General features: G+C 41.3%; 1 protein-coding gene across 2 annotated transcripts in view; it reads right to left on the bottom strand.

Annotated features, from left to right (window-relative positions):
- Positions 1-19,198, bottom strand: part of camkvl (CaM kinase-like vesicle-associated, like) — a 65,742-nt gene that overhangs the window by 4,177 nt on the left and 42,367 nt on the right. For both annotated transcript variants that reach the window (XM_071203611.1, XM_034088074.2), the window contains exons 2-10: positions 6,408-6,514; positions 5,171-5,302; positions 4,779-4,853; positions 3,828-3,966; positions 2,644-2,764; positions 1,848-1,923; positions 1,551-1,687; positions 1,226-1,304; positions 1,044-1,131 (exon numbers count right to left, since the gene is read on the bottom strand). In XM_071203611.1, coding sequence (XP_071059712.1) covers positions 1,044-1,131; positions 1,226-1,304; positions 1,551-1,687; positions 1,848-1,923; positions 2,644-2,764; positions 3,828-3,966; positions 4,779-4,853; positions 5,171-5,302; positions 6,408-6,502 — 942 coding nt within the window. In that variant the 5' untranslated portion in view covers positions 6,503-6,514. The remainder of the gene's footprint in view (positions 1-1,043; positions 1,132-1,225; positions 1,305-1,550; positions 1,688-1,847; positions 1,924-2,643; positions 2,765-3,827; positions 3,967-4,778; positions 4,854-5,170; positions 5,303-6,407; positions 6,515-19,198) is intronic.

Below are 19,198 nucleotides of genomic sequence, written 5' to 3'. Positions count from 1 at the left end.
ATACAATATGGTTTGACTGAGAAGCTTTTGTACAGCTTCAAGTATGACTTGAATGTAACACTGAGGTACAGTATGGGTCAATGAACCAGGATTCACGTAAGAGGAATGACAGAGGGCCTTAGAGATCAAATCACTGCGGTTCAACAGTCCACAGTGGCCTACATCCCTTATATCCTTTCTATTTCTCCCTCTCCTTATCTACACCAAAAAATAATACAGACAATGAGCAAACCCCTTTTCCTATTGTGGAACATGAACTTGTTTTTACCAATATGGTTTCATATACTAGTGCAGATGAGGAGTAAGAAAGGAGTAGAGCGAGCCACTTTGAACATCTTGGTCTAAATCCAATGAAGAAAAGTGGGACAGAGTGGATGGATCTCTTCTGGGACAGGACATGAGTGACAGTGGGCAGGAACAGAGCATCTGAGAAGACTTTCACCAGCCAAACATGTTCAATACATCTTGAGGCTGACTGAGGATTGACTGGAGATGTTTCCTGATTTGATTATTATAACTAACTGAAAACCTCTTTATTAACAAAGGGGATGTTCAGTCATCATAAAGATGTTTTGTTATTGAATCATGCCAGACTGAAGGTGAGTTTCTGCCCATGCTCTGTCCTTCCATTCTCCCTCATAATGAACAACAATACCTTCAAATCCTGGGAACCACATGGGGAAAGAGAGAAGAGGGTTATTACTGTTACTTATGCTGTTAGGTCAGCGCTGCCATCTTGACTTCCTTCTTCTTGGTCCTCAGCATTTACTACCCCCATGTCCTCTTATGACCACCGCCATATCATTTGCAAATGTAAGACATACCTCTGCAGAGTTGAATGCAGAGCTAAAAGTACCTCATGTGCAATCAACATAAAATATAGATAAATTATAATCATAATCATTGATGCTTCACGCTAGTCATCTTTATTTGTTTGCCCTAGCCTTAATCTTGTTCCCCCCCTTTTCCTCTGCTGCTTACTCGGCTATTTTATCACAACATTTATTTACTACTATAGAAAGACAGTAAGAGTGAATACATACCCGCCATTTGGCCTTTGCAAAGTTCTTCTCAAACTGGGCACACACGCCATCCTTTAGATTCTTCTCAGATGCACCATTCCCTGCAATCCTGTCATAGGTGACAAAAAACATCTTACAAGTGAGAACTAACCCAGTAGACATGTGCCAAAAAACGTGTGCTCTGTGATTATGCAAACAATTACCATTCATGCCAAAGTGCATCCTGCGCTGTGATTCTAAGCATCTGGTCAACCTCCATGAGTCGACAGACGAGCTCCTTAGCTGAGAGAGAAACAATACAAAAAGTCAATTTAAAGGTTTCAACTAACAAGTTAGGAAATAATCAAAAAGTAGTCATTTGGACAATTAGATCTTTGATTAAGAGGCATACAATAAAAATTGCAACTAAAAGCTCCATTTAAATTTAGACTGCGGTAGAATAGTCAATTATTTACTGACTACCAACACATCCAATGCCTTTAAAAATTCAACTGGTTGTTATTGCCATCGTGTGGTGGATCTATGTACCTGCAGGCGAAATGTCATCCCAGTACGGAGAATCAAACTCAAATTCACCAGCAACGATGCGACAGAAGATGATGCGATTATGTAGATCTGTGTTCTCCTCCTCTGTCTCATCATAAAAAGGTGGGTTACCTGATAAGCTACAAAAAGGAGAACATACATAAAGAGACAGAGAAAGGGAAGTTATTTTAAAACCGTGCAGATAACTCCTGGAAATGTGAATTACAAACAACAAAGCCATTTTTTTGTTGATGAAATGTATTTGCAGCTAAGTGTTAATCAGGCTTGTTGTTCACTCACAGTATGAACATAATGACACCCACAGCCCAGCAGTCCACAGGACGACCATAACGGTGACGAGCCACCACTTCAGGAGCTGAGAGACAGCAAAGAGAAAAGCAGACATAGAGAGAGAGAGTGAAGAGAGATTAATATGGCTGGATTTTCATTTATGAACCTTCAGACGGCATTCATAACTCTACACCACCCGGGCCTCTGTTCCATTTTCTTTCTTTATTTGTCTAATTAAGCTCAGCATTATGAATAACTATCCTGAACTTTCACTGGAAAGAACAAGGCCAAAGCATAGTTGTGTAATGCCCTCACATAAACTTGAGAGAGAGTGAGAGAGTTAGGTACTTTAACTGGAACTCATGACTGTTTTTCAAAAATATGTCAAGACATGAAAATGGTAAAGTGTGTTAGCAAGGAAGTATGCATAGATGAGAGTCAGAGAAACATAAAAAAGTAAAGTTATATATTAAAAAAAACCTCCATGAGTGACAGTGGGCAGGAACAGAGCATCTGAAAAGACTTTCACCAGCCAAACATGTTCAACACATCTTGAGGCTGACTGAGGATTGACTGGAGATGTTTCCTGATTTGATTATTATAACTAACTGTGAAAACCTCTTTATTAATAAAGGGGATGTTCAGTCATCATAAAGATGTTTTGTTATTGAATCATGCCAGACTGAAGGTGAGTTTCTGCCCATGCTCTGTCCTTCCATTCTCCCTCACACACACAACAATACTTTCAAATCCTGGGAACCACATGGGGAAAAAAACCCTCCACAAAAGCTGGTGAGTCTCTTACCCAGATATTCTGGTGTCCCACAAGGCTCTGTGATCGGTCCATTCTCAAACTTGGACAAGTAGAAATCCCGCAGAACTACTTTGTTGTGGTTGTTTTCTGTGTAATACATCAGGTTTTCCAGCTAAACAAATGAGGAACATAATTAGGTATTTTCATATTTTCAAATACACGCAGCCCTACACACTATAAAACATGTTCGATCCTTATAGCAACTGTTAATCAGCAGACATTCAAAAATAATACTTTTGCCATCTGTAAAGAAACTCAGCAATGATTGTTCAACCTCATGAGGCCCTTATCTTTCCTCTTATTACTTGGCAATCTCTTGACAGGTAACAGAACAAACAAACAGAACAAATGTTGGCATAACATTATTAAATGTGCGGCATGAGTCAACTCGTTATTAGTCTTACATATTGGTGGATGGAGATTGGGAGAGATAATGATTTCTGAATATGCACCAGGTTTTATATTGTGCAATTACTGATATACAGTATATTGTTTTATAATAGCTTGTGTAGGATATTTTAGCATATGATTTATATTTGTAACTATGTTTTATGTATTTGATCATCTTTTATGTTCAAATCTATGCTTGTTCTGTGTTTAGGTTGCTGAAAAATAAATGTTCCTATGGGATTTATTATGTTAAAGTTGAAGTCTTGGTTTTACATGCCTAGCATGTTCAAATCAAGTTGAGAAAAGTATATGATGTACCAGTGAGAAGTAATGGATCATCATCGTTTGTGATCCCGTAATGTGTCTTAAAAAACAACCATATGTAATTTCTTGCACTAATCTGAAAAAGTCATTTTTATAAAATGTAATGGGTTCTGAAGATAAATGAGTGCAGACTGTGTAATGTATATACAATATAAACCTGAACAAAATTCCAGCTTCTGCCAGTGGGGGGAGTCTGAAGGCCGAGACATGATGTAATTCCATCCTAATGGGTTGATAATGGTGGCTAAAGATATTAGCCTGTCTCGATGTATGTATCACTAGAGATTGCATTAAGCCATAAAGATAGTGTTTACTCCCTTGCTAAAAGGTTTCAAATGTTGAGTCATTAACTGAGATGGCATAGCAATGCTCTCATGTGTCTCCAAAGAGATACACTATAAAATGCCTGAGTGGCGAATAGGTGCCTTGCACTCAAACAAGGCTTTTGTTAAAGAAAGTACCTTCAGGTTCCTGTGCACTATGTTGAGAGAGTGTAAATACGCCACAGCCTCAAGGACCTGTCTGATGACATTGGATGCGTCTCTCTCTGTGTAATTCCCTTGGTCCAGAATCCAGTCAAATACATCTCCCCCTGTGGCACTGTGTGGAGTCAAAAACACATGCCCACATCAGAACACATATCGACCAAAAAACAAATAAAAATGAATGCAAGTTGGTGTGACTGTTTACCACATGTTGCAACAAAATAATTCACTTTAAGAATTCAGTAACACAGTTATCAAAAGCCCTGAGCTCTTTTTTTTTGTTCATTAGTAAGGCAATCTGTTTCTATTGGCCAAAAGCAAGCGCTGCTGAGCAATTAAAAATTAGAGCCTTGGTCATTTCTCTAAAAGACTTGGTTAACTTCAGAGTGTGTATACATGACGGGTGTGATCATCACGTATCGCCCTCAGCAGGAGGGCTGTTGGCTTGTCAGATATGAACAGTCACCGACTCAAACAGACTGCTGAACACAGAGATGACTGCCATCACTTCGAGAGTCTGTTTTGCTTTATAACAACAACAGAAGGGAAATAATTGTCCACTCAGTGCCATTTAATGTTATTGCTTTCAAATAAAGTTGCGAATGTTAAAAAATGCACTAGTCACAAGTGACGCAGATCGATCCGAAGCTCTCTGAAGAGACCCTATTATTGCCAAGCAGGGCTTCAGGAGTAATGAATAATGTTGAGTGTTACTAAGAGAAAATACTTCATAAAACTAACACCATCCTCTGTTGCTGAGGGGAGCAACAGAGCACACAGTAATAAAAGGAAAGACTCGACCCCTACCCTCTAGCTGATGGATTTGTGTGTGTTAATACACAATTAAGAAATGCACACTTAAGTACACTACGTCGGGAACTGGTTACACAAAAAGATATTAAGTGAAACAGTAAACGAAACACTCACAGTTCCTGGATGATGAAGTATTCTTTGCGGGTCTCAAATGTGTCTATCAGCTGAAGGATGTTTGGATGGTTGACCCTGGAAAAGCAGGAAGGAGTAAGTGAACATACAAGAATGAAGCTTCACACATGCATTTGTAGGATGCTAAACATTCTCTTGCTTTTAAATAGCTCTATCTACAAACAACATAAAGGGAATATCTTTTTTAGCTGGATAGATACTTCAAAAACAGTGCTGAAGAAGTTACAAACACCTGGGCTTACATTATTAACAATGGTAATTGCATGGATTGTGTGACTGGAATTATGAACAGAAATGTAAAATAACAAATCAGTCTTTCAATCTCCTTCTCTCTCTGCATCATACATCCATCTGTCCACAGACCAACTGCTTACAATTTCAGGATCATGATTTCGTTCTTGGCAGCTTTGCGGACTTTCCTTCCGTCTTTCTTGAGGAATTTCTTGCAGACAAACACCTTGTCTGTCTGTCTGTCTTTAGCCAGGCACAGCTCGCAGAACTCCTTCCTACACAAGAAGGAAAAATAGAAAGACAGATAGTCAGAGAAAGGTAGAATTGATCACATCTTAGAATAATGCCAAAGAGAGGCACAGCATAATAGGGAGACAAAGTACACTGAATGTTTTTGTGAAATACAGGGAAATAATTTAATTGGGTGGAGAGAGTCATTGACTAGAATAATGGGTCATGAATAACACATCTTAAATGGGTCTTTCGCTGTTATGTGCTGGGCATCGTCTGTTTTTTAGCCTTGGGGCATGCGGTGCTTCAGCTAAATGGATTTTGTGAAGCTGTGCGATGCAAAACTAAACTGCAACATTACACATTTAATGTTTTATGCTCAATAAATACAGTGAAGTCAGAGAAGATTCGAATGGGGCGCTTTCTTCCCTCTCTTTTTTATTTAATGTAGATTATTTATGAAAAGTCCTATACATTCAAGTATTTAAAAATGTAAACATAATTTTTACAGCAAATGTGTGAACTTCATTGATGTGTGTATGTTTGTGTCTGTCTGTGTGTGTTATATAAAAGATGAACAGAAATCTCAGAGGCCAGATGCTGATGTTGCCATATGGCCTCATACACTGATTGGTATGTGTGTGTGTGTGTGTGTGTGTGTGTGTGTGTGTGTGTGTGTGTGTGTGTGTATATGTGTGTGTGTGTGTGTGTGTCTTTAATGTGTCAAGGATAGGTGTTCATGAGAAGTAAACTTTCAGTATTCGGTCAGTCAAGCGGCAATGGTTTTCACAGCGCTTTGAAAATATGTCCAAACATATTTTTTTTAGGCATGACACAGAATATTTAAACAGAATAAATTACAGTGTTTCAGGATCTGTCATGATCAAAAGATATATGGACAATTGGCTGGCTAAAATTTGAATAAATGTGACTGTTACACACTAGCCTCATGCTTTACCTTCTGTCATTCCTTCAGTGAAAACGTTTGATATGCCAAACCAAATCTGCAGGGAAAATGATCCAATTTGAAATAATTCATGAAGGGAATAAAGACCATTAGGGAATACTGGAATGTGTCCATGAATTCTACATGGGAGAGATGGGGGGAAAGGCAACAGAGGAGCATGCATAGAGTGTTATGGTACTCACGCTCGAAGGACCTGTCCAATCTCATATTTGTCCGTGACATCAGACAGGCTATTGTAATTCCGCCCATCTCGCAGGGCAAGGCACCCAAATGGCATGACGGCATTCACCTAAAAAAATAAAAGACATTTCAATCATTGCACTATAAAGGGGTAAGTTAAGCATGAATTATGTGGTTACACCTTTAGGTAACAGACAGATAAAGGGAATGCAGAAAGCAGCATGGACAAGGATGTTAACGGGAAAAGAGGTACTGATGAAACATTATGAAAGCCTCCAGTGGTTGAAGTCAGAGGCACCAAGGGAGTGTCCTTACTATTAGCCTTGAGAATATGCAGTATATTGGAAAAGCACAGATACAGCCAAGTCCATTTCTCAACGAATCGGGATACTAACGCTTCTGGCAGCCTGTGTGCGTGCCAGCCTTGTCAACAGATACTAAGCTACCCACTAAGCTTCTCTCTACTCTGCTAAAGTCTGCAGATTCTATGCAACGTCTGTCAAGTTCAAGTTAAACTTTATTTATAAAAGGGCAGTGTCCCTGTATCCCTACAGCAGCTGGCTTCCTTTGCAATCACTGGTGCCCTGAGTAACATTGAGAGCGCTGGCTTTGAATGACAGAAACATTTGATTTTTGTTTGTCGTCTGTGGGTGGGTGGGTGTGTGTTTGGATTTCTCTTTTGATCTAGATCAGTAGTTCATGACCTTTTAAACTTGCTGTGAATTACTTTGAGTTCCTCTTTTAACCTTACTGTAACTGTCGCTGTGAGCATTGAGCTGGAAAGATTGCACTACTGAACAGCATACATTCCAATGACCACGTAGAGGATATATAACCTGTACATACAGTATGTACCTTTCCAACGCATCTCTCTTATCATGTCCGTCCTAAAATAGCTTGTGACCCCACAGGAGGTCCCAAACGCCCAGGTAGCAAATCAAGGATCTAGATAGTGAATCAGCAATCGATATACCATCTCACCACAGTCCTCAGGCAATCCTCACCCACATCCTTTAACACTCCATCTGCTAAGAGACAGATTCCCTGGAAGCTTCGGCCATCTATATTCAGGGTCCTCCTCCTCCCCTAGATACCTGACAAAACCAATTCCCATCATTATGTTCTAATGTTTCTCCTGACTTTCCCTTAATGGAGATTGTTTTCTCATGTCTCTTGGAGGCTTCGGACAATGTCAAGACATATTTATGGAATTGATTTATTCAGGAAATGTGATAGGATAGGAGGGGGGGCTGTGGTTAATGTTAGTGATGGTAGAGACTTCAGGATGGTGGTGTGTGTGTAAGTGAGGGAAAGACCTGGAGAAAGAAAGGCAATGGAAAAATTGGGATTGTGATCCGAGTATTAAGTAGCAGGAAACAATAGAAATTCTCAAAGGTAATGACTTTTTCGCGGGTGCTAATTTAGGATTAAGGAGCGAATATCATTGATGTAGAAATCCTCCCTTTCTCTTTCATCTTTGTGTGTGTAAAGCATCGCCATAGTAGATGATAGGGCCAGAGGTGCCTGTGATCTATGGTGGAGGCGGGGCTGGAGAGTACTGTGTAATCCCACTGCTGGCCCTAATCTCTAATCTGTACCCCTAATCCAGAGCGCTGGTATACTCTGTGTATATGTGTGTGGATGCATGTGTGTGTGTCTGAGCAAAGAGCAAAGGTTGATGTGGATATGTCACATGTGCAGATATGAGTTTGAGCAGAAGGGTGTGTGTCTTTGTGTGTGTGTTCATGTGTGTCCATATGTGCATCCTTGTGTGAGCGTAATGCTCCAGTGAAACTGAGGGGGAATTTAGCGATGGATTGAAAAAGCCTAGTTGCGCCAGAAGATTATGTAAGCACAACAACATTCCCATGGTTAGGGCCAGGGTGCTGAAGGTGATGCTGGCGTGATGTGAATGGAGCGTATCCATCTCTGTAGGAACAACATGTCCCCATTGAAATTAAGAACCGCCAAGCAACAAATGTCAGCAAAGGAGCTTGCCAATCACTTTCTGAGATGCTAACTTTGGAGCACTGTTGGTTTACACTGCTTTTTGCTTGCTCTAAAAAAGAAAATCTCCCTATTGGTCATCATATTCCCTCTCACTCTATAGAAATTCTCTCTGATTGTATTAGAGCATCATCACATTCCCAATTATTATTATTATTATTATTAGGAAATACTGCAAAACTATTTGAGTGCATATTTTAAATATATACCCAGGAATCAATGTTCTTGAAAAAATGTCCTCTGGGGTCAGAATGGGTCCAACTTTAGTAGAAACTTAAAAGGATGATTGTACCTTTTCAATATGTATTCCCTGAAGGATTGAAGGGTAGCTGTTCTCAGAATATTGGCTAGCTGTTTGTGGTTTGATGTGGAGCTAGCCAATTTATGATCTAGCCTTTTATTTTGATATGTTTTTTCTTCTTTTGTGCCACTGCACACTTGCCCTAAAAACTGAAATGCCTTAAAAACACCATACCTGCAGAATACTCAGTCAGTACGAACATTGAAGTTAACACAGAGTAGGAGGGAATATGGGAAAATATGAGAAGAAAGGAGGTGAGAAGGTAAGAGAGAAAAAGACAAGAGATGAAGAAAGAAATGAGAAACGATAGGAACAGAAAGGCAAGAAAATACTGTGACTAAGTGAAAAGGATAGAGAAAAGACTGTACATGAGAACAAAGTGTAAAAGTGCAGAGGCAGATAGAGAGTACCTCTCCACCTCACAGCTTCACAACTATGTGAGTGTGAATGTTTGCACAGGTGAATCTGTCTGTATGCGCAGGTGGGTGAATGTGTAGGTGTGTGCCAACAGGCTATGTTTGATAATGTGGAGTGTGACCCATTTTTATCAGGGTTTAAGGGCTGTCCCCAAAGTCAGAAAGCATTTCAAAGTACGCTGAATGGGAAACCTGTCCACAAAACAAATATGCACACTTTCTAAATATCTGATATGGAAGTAGCACAATATCAGAGATAAAATGAAAGCATTGGAAATGCAATGCAACATTCCCACCATACTCAGACTACTGATCTCTCAGCAGCAGGGGCTGATTTGAATTACTAAAACTGAGCTGTGAGATTTCACTGCAGTAGCTCTTTCCTGGAGCGTCAGCTTCAGCGTCAGACAGCCGAAGACTGACAAAGACATTGGAGTCCTGCTGGAGTCACGAGGGTGGCAAAGAGGAGGCAAATCCTACTCTGATTGAGCTAAGTATCGCTGGTGTCTTATTTTCTTTTCTTTAGCTTTCTAGCCCCTCATGCTATAATCATGTGTATTTTCTCCATTCCTGTTCATGTGTCTTCTCCAAATGATCACTGGCCCCGTGTATCTCCTAATCGCTATAACCGGCCTGCTCTCGTCTATCCCACATGCTCCACTGAGATCCAACATCTAGTTTCACGTGGCCTGTGGAACTGCCAGTCAGCTGTTCCTAAGGCTGACTTCATCTCTGGCTACGCCTCCCTGCAGACCCTGGATTTCCTTGCTCTCACTGAGACCTGGATTACTCCATTCAACACATCCACCCCAGCAGCTCTCTACACAGCATATTCCTTCTCCCATACACCCAGACTCACTGGCAGAGGAGGTGGCACTGGTCTCCTGCTCTCTCCCAAATGGAGCTTTTCCCTCTTCGAGCTACCTAACTTCACTCCTTCCACCTTTGAATTCCATGCCGTCACAGTAACCCATCCTATACAATTAACCATTGATGTTCTCTACCGTCCACCAGGCGCCTTGGGGGACTTCTTGGAGGAATTTGATAATCTCCTCTCACACATCCCTGAAACTGGCCCTCCCGCTGTACTTCTCGGAGACTTCAACCTCCAGACGGGGAAGATAGACGAACTAACATCTCTGTTAACCGCCTTTGCTTTCTCACTGTCTCCATCCCCACCAACTCATAAAGCTGGCAATGTCCTTGATCTCATATTCTCAAGGAACTGCACTACTTCTAACCTCTCTGTAAACCCGCTCCACACCAGTGTGAGAAAAAGTTTTTAGAGAGTACTTGTCCATGGACAAGTGAGTTTGGCAATTTACTTGTCCGAATACATTTTTCACTTGTCCAGAATGGACAAAAATTGGGGCCACTGGAATCTTCTTCTTCGTCATCGTATTTTACACTTTCCCACAGTTTTTACAACACCGCTAACGTAAGTGAGCGGTAAGATTTTACTGCATCACACATAGGGTTGGGTATCATTTGGATTTTAACGATTCCGGTTCTGCTTTTCGATTCCGGTTATTTTCGGTTCTCGATTCCGGTTCTTTTGAGAGGGTAAAAATAAGTCCCATGACAAACTGGGAGACAAATATATTTATGAAAACATTAAGTCAAATCTGTATTCCTATTTACAAATCACTTCATACTGTTTAATTTCTTACGGTTATTGAATACAATTATATAAAAATAATCTCTGCATTGTTTAGTTAGTTCTAAGTGGTGCAGTTTGAGAATGTACAATTGGCCCATGTCTCCTCTGATGTTACACTGCAACCTGCCTGTGAGACAGAGTCCAACCACACATGTCCAACACATAGGCCTAATAATAATATTAATAATAATACATTATTATTATCTCAAAAAGAGAGATGCTAACAAATAATCTAGGAAGTTTAACCACTTGGATTAAACCGGAGGTGACAAGTCTCTGTGTCATCCTGGACTCAGATTTGAACTTCAACGCCCATTTAAACAAAGTGACCAAAATAGCTTTCTTTCATCTCAGAAACATAGCGAAGGTAAGACCATTCATAAATCAAAATGATGCAGAGAAGCTAATTCATGCTTTTATATCTAGCCGACTAGACTACTGCAATGCACTATTCACTGGTCTCCCCAAGAAAGCAGCAAGACTACTAACGAATACCAAAAGGAGGGAACACATTAGTCCTGTCTTAGCTACTCTACACTGGCTTCCTGTAACTTTTAGAATTGATTTGAAGGTGCTTCTCCTCACATACAAAGCTCTAAATGAACAAGGACTCAGCTACATTGCTGACTCTCTAATGAACTACACACCTGCCAGAACACTGCGATCATCAGATGCAGGTCTATTAGAGGTCACCAGCTTAAAACCTATCTCTTTACCAAAGCATTTTACTGATTTTACACTATTATACTGCACTATTCTCTGTGATTGACATTGCACTATTTCTCTATGTTTTATTCCCCATGTTTTTATTTTTAATTATTTTATCCCACTTTATGCTTTGCTCTTGCTGCTTGTTTTACACTGATTTTATGTCTTATTTTTTACTGATGTAAAGCACTTTGAACTGCAATCCCCTGTATGAAAGGTGCTATACAAATAAAGTTATTATTATTATTATTATATTTATAGCCTATAGGCCTAGCGCTTTTCTACAACTCAAAGAGCTTGCACGCTTACACATGTCCTGCAATAGTATTGCAGCTGCCCAGCTACTCACTGTTTGTAAAAAGTAAATAAATAGTATAAATAGCATTTCAATAATGTACTTTCTATACCCTGCTTCATAAACAATACTGACATCCCTGTGCTCCTCCGAGTCTGGGGGTCCGGGGATGTGAGGACAGCGCGAGGACACAGACAGGGAGGCTGCTTCACTTCATAAAGGAAATGGCGGTCAATATTAACAACACAGGAGCTAAAACGCTTAATAACCTTCATTATGTGTTAGAGAAAGAACATAGAAAGTTTGACAAAGATGAGGCTGTTAAACAGGCAGCGGATCCGCTGTGTGTAGAAAGAGAGAGAGAGAGAGACGCTGAGCTGCACCGTGCAGCGATCAACTGATACGGAGCATAGAGAGAGAGAGAGCTGCAGTCCGCGGGGCTCGGCCTCGCCTCCTGTCCTCACAACTCTTAATCCCGGGACCGGACAATTGTTATTTGTTCCTACTCGGAACCGAGTTTTGCTTCCCAACCCTGCCACTGTGCTACACTTCCCACCCCGCTCCGCCCCGCCCCCGTCTAACTGTACAGAAAGCGGCGAGATGCATTTCCTTATGAATCGACTTGCAGAACCGAAACTAACATTTCTAAACGAACAATGGCGGACACGGACCATTTGCGAATGAGTTCTGCCTTTTGTAAACTGAATTTATCAATAATTTGTCAATAAATCGGGGCGAAAAACTTGAACGCGATGTCTTTAAACAACTCTCCATCAGAACAACCTTCTCGATCCGCACCAGTCTGGTTTCAAGGCAGGTCACTCCACAGAAACTGCCCTCCTTGCTGTCACTGAGGAACTGCACACTGCCAAAGCAGCATCTCTCTCCTCTGTCATCATCCTTTTGGACCCGTCTGCTGCATTCGACACGGTGAACCATCAGATCCTCCTTCGCACTCTCCAAGAACTTGGAGTTTCAGGCTCTGCACTTTCCCTCCTCACCTCATACCTCAAAGACCGTACCTACAGGGTAACTTGGAGAGGGTTCGAGTCCGACCCTTGTCAATTAACTACAGGGGTCCCTCAGGGCTCTGTTCTTGGTCCCCTCCTCTTCTCCCTGTACACAAACTCGCTCGGATCTGTCATTAGCCCGCATGGTTTTTCATACCACTGCTACGCTGACGACACCCAATTAATTCTGTCCTTTCCCCGCTCAGAGACCCAGGTCGTCGCACGCATCTCTGCTTGTCTAGCTGACATCTCTCAGTGGATGTCCGCTCATCACCTCAAGCTCAACCTTGACAAGACTGAACTGCTTTTCCTTCCGGGAAAAGATTGTCCCACTCTTGACCTGACTATCAACATCGGCACCTCTGTTGTTTCCCCGACTCAGACTGCAAGGAATTTGGGTGTGATCCTAGATAACAACCTGTCCTTCACTGCAAACATCGCTGCTACAACCCGCTGCTGCAGATACACGCTTTACAACATCAGGAAGATACGTCCCCAGCTGACCCAGAAAGCGACGCAGCTTCTGGTCCAAGCTCTCGTCACCTCACGCCTAGACTACTGCAACTCCCTCCTGGCTGGTCTACCTGCATGTGCCATCCGATCTCTGCAGCTCATCCAGAATGCAGCGGCTCGTCTGGTCTTCAACCTTCCTACATTTTCCCACACCAATCCGCTCCTCCGCTCCCTTCACTGGCTTCCGCTAACTGCTAGAATTCACTTCAAGACACTGGTACTTGCATACCATGCTGCGAATGGATCTGGCCCTTCCTACATCCAGGACATGGTTAAACTGTACACCCCAGCGCGTGCACTACGCTCTGCATCAGCCAAACGACTCGCTGCACCCTCGCTGCGAGGGGGACCCAAGTTCCCATCAGCAAAAACACGTGGGTTTGCTATCCTGGCTCCAAAATGGTGGAATGAGCTCCCCATTGACATCAGGACAGCAGAAAGCTTACACACCTTTCCGGCGCAGACTGAAAACTCATCTCTTTCGACTCCACCTCGAGCGATAGAATTACTAACAAAGAACTGCTAACAGAGCACTTATATACTAATAAAGGACTGGCTTATCTATAGCCAGTTGAGTAGCACTTGAAATGCTTGGCTCTATGAAACCCGATGTACTTATATGATTCTGTTTTCTTCAAGGTTGTGTCTTCCTGGTCGAATGTACTTATTGTAAGTCGCTTTGGATAAAAGCGTCAGCTAAATGCAATGTAATGTAATGTAATTATTAAAGTGTTCAAATAATTTCTGTAGCTGTATACAAAATTATCCGCAGATTTGTCAAAATAGTGAACTTGATCATCCAAGAACGTATATGTTCTTAATCAGTTGCCAGTTCACTCGTTTTACAATTTGCATATACCTTTGAACTGCTCACCCATTAACACACAGGCACACACAGGCTTAGGTGTGAAGGCACACCAAGGCATCACACATTATCTTCAGCCTCAAATTGCTTGTGCAAGTCTCTGTGCATAAGTGTGTCTTCGTGCTTTTTCACAAGTGTTGTGTTTAAGCTCCAGCAAGGCTAAAAAAATGAATGAAAAGGAATAGAATCTCTTTATATCAGCTCAGAGGGGAAGTGTTTCAGAGGTTCTCAGTGTCAAGGTTATTCTAAGAAAATCTGCTATTTACTGGCACTCTTCTCTTTCCTATTAAGTGTGTGCTCAGTCCAACTGCAGGGGGAAAAAGGAATGAGAAAAGTAGAAGCAGTCTATTACAGAGGCGCTATGTTATGTGTGACAAGCTGCCGTTTGTAGTTTGGCTTGTAATGCGCCTCTACAGTAAACTGAGAATAATTGAAAATGTATGTTGAGTAAATATTTCAGCAACTGCTGCCCAGTCTTTATATTTTATCATTCAAGTGCTTGGGTGTCTCCTCATCACTCAGTGTCATGCAGATGCCCAGCAATACTAAACAACATCACAAACATTATCAGCATCACCACCATACAAATCCTGATATCTGCACAACGCGATTAAGTGATGTCGTATCAGTTTTGTTGAGAGGTGACACAGATTTACGGTCCGATAAGATGAACAACAGGCTGTGTGTGAGTGTGTGTTCATAAAATATATATAACAAGCATGTCAATGTTCGCCTCAGGAAAATAGTTGGAGTAGCAGAGGGTCTGTTGCTGACCTCATGTTACTTACGCCTGTGTAAACAAGAGATGACAGGCACACAAGTTTCGGCACACACGTTTCACCACACACACACACACACACACACACACACACACACACACACACACACACACACACACACACACACACACACACACACACACACACACACACCACACACACACACACACACACACACACACACACACACACACACACACACACACACACACACACACACACACACACACACACACACACACACACACACACACACACACACACACACACACACACACACACACACACACACACACACACACACACACACGTGTATGTTAGGCACATACATGATCAGTGCATGTCACTATATGTCAGTCCTTATGTGACTGAGAAGCAGGGACGTGCACAGGAACGGGCTAATGTTGCCCGGGCAATGGCCCTTTTGCCATTTTTGGCTGACCTGCCCCTCTGGAGAGAATGAGAGGTTTATGTTGTTTCTGTTGTGGCCGAATAAACATGATAAGCCCACAATTAGTATTGTAGCATCTCGCTGCGATAAAACACACATTGTCAGCGCTGTCATCTGCCCCCAGTCACGTGACTTTGTTTACAATCTGACAGCAAAGGACAGCCCTCCGGCCTCATATGGCTATGGTGATCATACCAAATGCCCACCTGGCTTTGGTGGCAAATCTCCGGGTCAATCTGTCCCCGGAAATGTCCCCGTTTTTAAATATGCTTAAATTGATTTTCAGTCTTCTCATGGCAGTTAGAGTAGGGGACAAACCAGGGCACTTTACTTCCTCTTGACACCGTCGGTTATTTACACCAAAACAATCTAAATAGGCTATACTTGTTATTGTGCTTCTGTCTTTCTGTGTCTTTTCATCTGCTCCGTAAACTCCCTCAACGTCAACGGGGCTGCTCGCTCTCTTTTCTTGATCGCCCTCTCACGGAGAACACTTCACTGTCCCGCTTAATTGTAGGATTGCTGCCATGTCTCTACTTTAGTTTGACCATCTCTGTTATTAAGTTATGGAATACTGAATAAATAAGTCATTAGATACCTTACCATTACTGCGCTCATAAAGAATGAAAAGAATAAGAATAATGTGTATTAAACTGGTTGAAATAATTAGTGAGTTTATTTAAGAAAATTACTTAGAAGCCCTATTTTATCAGTATGTCTGCACAGAAGTTACATTAAAACAGAATTGTCCCCATTTTTTCTTTCATAGTTAGTAACATTAGATATTTTAATGAGATATGGACCACAAAACAAAAGATTTCCCTGGATTTCATTTAGAAAAAAATTCAAAAGGTCTTGTGTTTTTTTCGGGGGGGGGGGGGGAGGCATGGCCCTTTTTCTAGTTTAGAGCATTAGCCCCTCCAAATGTCTGTGCACGTCCCTGCTGAGAAGCATACTGAATATATACGTGTCAGTGTTTGACATGTCACCCCATCTTAACAGCAGGAGCATGGACACAGGTGTGTATATACCATAACGTGTTCATCCTTTCAATTTCACTTCCTCTTTGTTTTTGCCTGCTTTCTCTCTTCCTGCTTTTCACTGCCTTTACGTGGTTTTTATCTCATTGTTTGCTTTCACCCATTCCTGTTTTAGTAGAGCTCAGATGAGAAAGGTTTAATCATGGCAATTCCTCACCGAGGTGGCGGATACGAACATCAGGGGTTATGACTGATGTGGCAACCCCTGATGTTCCAACTGTTACACTAATGGGAAAAATAGAGAGGAAGATTGTAGACTTGTCTGCCTTTACCGCACCTTACAAGCACTAATCCTACTCCACTAGCCCCTTGGTGTATGTTTCGTGTGAGCAAGAAAATGAAATAAACACATTTAAGAGGCACTCTCACATGTACAACACTTGCAGTTTAATGAACGGTATTTTCTGTCTCCAAAAAGCCCTCATATGGGTAATTAAGCCCAACATTACAATCAGGTTTTAATAAGATTTGCAATGATGATTACCACATATTTGGTCTCAGCTTTGAAAAACATTGATGTGTTTCTTGTGTGTGTCTTTATGTGTGCATAACAAGACATGACAGTTGCAGCCTGTTCTGTATTGATCAATCAATACCATGCATGATTTACTTGACTTAACCCAGAAAGAAAACATGGCCAAAACTGACTTTATACCCAGCATAGTGCTTACGGTTTAAATTCCCTAGAGGAATTTCTAATAAGATTGACAACCTTGTTTAAGAATTGCACTGGGTGTAATTAGGAGATAATTACACAATAAATATTCTAGACGCAGCTAACACTAAATATTGTCATTAATGTTGGCCTACAAAACGTATTTCCGTTAAGATATAATGTTATTAAACTGTTGATCATTCCTTCCAAGCTCATTGCCTGTGTTCACAAGTGTGTTCGATATTGAGTGGAGCACGCAGCAGCCCGAGGTTGGTCCCAGGCCTGATCAGGAAGCTGTGGAGTGAAAGTGGGACAAATAAAAGGGTTTGGAGGACGCGACAGAGTACACAGGAGGGAAGAACTGAGCCAGAGGCAAAGGAGAAGCATATGAAGTGCCAATTATTATTGGAATTACTGTGCTTGTTAAAATCGAGTGTAGTACAGGACACGAGTGAAATAAAGGATGAATGGATAATTATTCTTAATACACACACTGACACAAATGTATAGTCAACAGACTTAAGTGTGTGTATAACACATAATGGCTGATATTTGTGTGTGTTCGAGACCCATACTTTTGCGTATTCTACCGAGTTCCAAGCATGGGGTCTTCTTCAAGCTTGTTATAAACACTAATTCCCTTATTTTATTGCTCACAGAACGGCTCTCATTTAAGGTGTGTGTGTGTGTGTGTGTGTGTGTGTGTGTGTGTGTGTGTGTGTGTGTGTGTGTATGTGTGTGTGTGTGACTGGAAGGCATTCACAAGGAGTGAAACAGGCTTAATAAGGAAATGCTCAAATGAAAAATCTGCCCAGAAACAGAAAGTGAGAGAAACCCATTTCCAAATGCAGACACATGTGAAATATACCAAGATCTTGCCACACACACAAAAATCATGCACACACTGCACGCAATGTAAAATGCACGTGTTTCTAAACTGTCAGAAATACTTCCTTCCACACCTTGCTGTTCCCCCTGTGTGTCCTATGTTTCCTGTCCCCTCATTAGGAGAGTGTATCTGTGCAGGTCTTGCAAAGTAAGTGTGTCCCCAGGGAGAAGGGCCACATAGGGCCTTTTTGTTGTTGTTTTTGACAGAAGTCTGCGTATGTGTGTATGTGTGTGTGTTGCTTACGATGATGATGGAATTTCTGGCTGACAGTTTTGCACTTTCTGACACCAGAATAGCCAGAGGCAAGACCAGGAGGCACAGACAATGCATGTTTAACACACACTGAATGATGGCTGGTGTGTGTGTACTTCTATGTGCAGATATGTAAAAAAAAACATTCATACATATAGAGTCTCATAAAAAGAGGCAGGAACAAGCCTCTCTGGGTTTTGTGAAATCCAAAAAATAAAATAAAATCAGAGCTCCATGACAGCGAGCAAGACAGTGAGTGATGGGGAGGTGAGTGCAGGATCATTAGCGGGAATACATTTACACATTGAGAGAATTTACAGAAATGTGACTATACAAAAGCATGAGTCTGCTCTCTGTCTCTCCTTACAATCACTTGAACTGTCTGGTCTGTCTTACACTTTCTATCCTGTGCAGAAAAAACAATCTGTGTTCACAGACACAACATATTGCCGTTAACACGTATTTTATATTGTAACAAAACCTGAAAATCTCTTAATCTCTTAACCACTGACCTTATTTAAAGCATTTAACCACAAACACGTTAAAAAAACTGTTGACTTCGAGATGAGGGAAAGTAAACTAACTAATCCCTGGGTTTAGTATTCATACTTGCGCCACAATCTATTTAACAGCTGTTTGCTTTGACCAGTGGCAAAAATGCTCCAGGTTGACTTAACTATAAAAACACTTGTGTTCACCACTGAGGTGTGAATGGAACAAAATTAACACCTGTGCAGTGTAATGTCATCCAACAACAATCTGCAAAATATCCCCCCTCTAATGTTCAGTTTTTTTAAATACTGAGTCAAAGACTGGATGTTTTGAGTCCATCATTAAAGTATATAGCTAAGATGTGCTATAAAGGGTAACATTTACCTATATCAAATTGAAAGTTAAGAGAGAGCGGATTTACAATCTACCGGTAGGGCTATCGTATTGTATTGTACAAGAT

This window comes from Pseudochaenichthys georgianus, chromosome 7, assembly GCF_902827115.2.
Source record: "Pseudochaenichthys georgianus chromosome 7, fPseGeo1.2, whole genome shotgun sequence".
NCBI classification, from domain to species: domain Eukaryota; kingdom Metazoa; phylum Chordata; class Actinopteri; order Perciformes; family Channichthyidae; genus Pseudochaenichthys; species Pseudochaenichthys georgianus.
The sequence above is the reverse complement of the archived record's forward strand: the minus strand, read 5'-3'. Positions and strand labels throughout refer to the sequence as shown.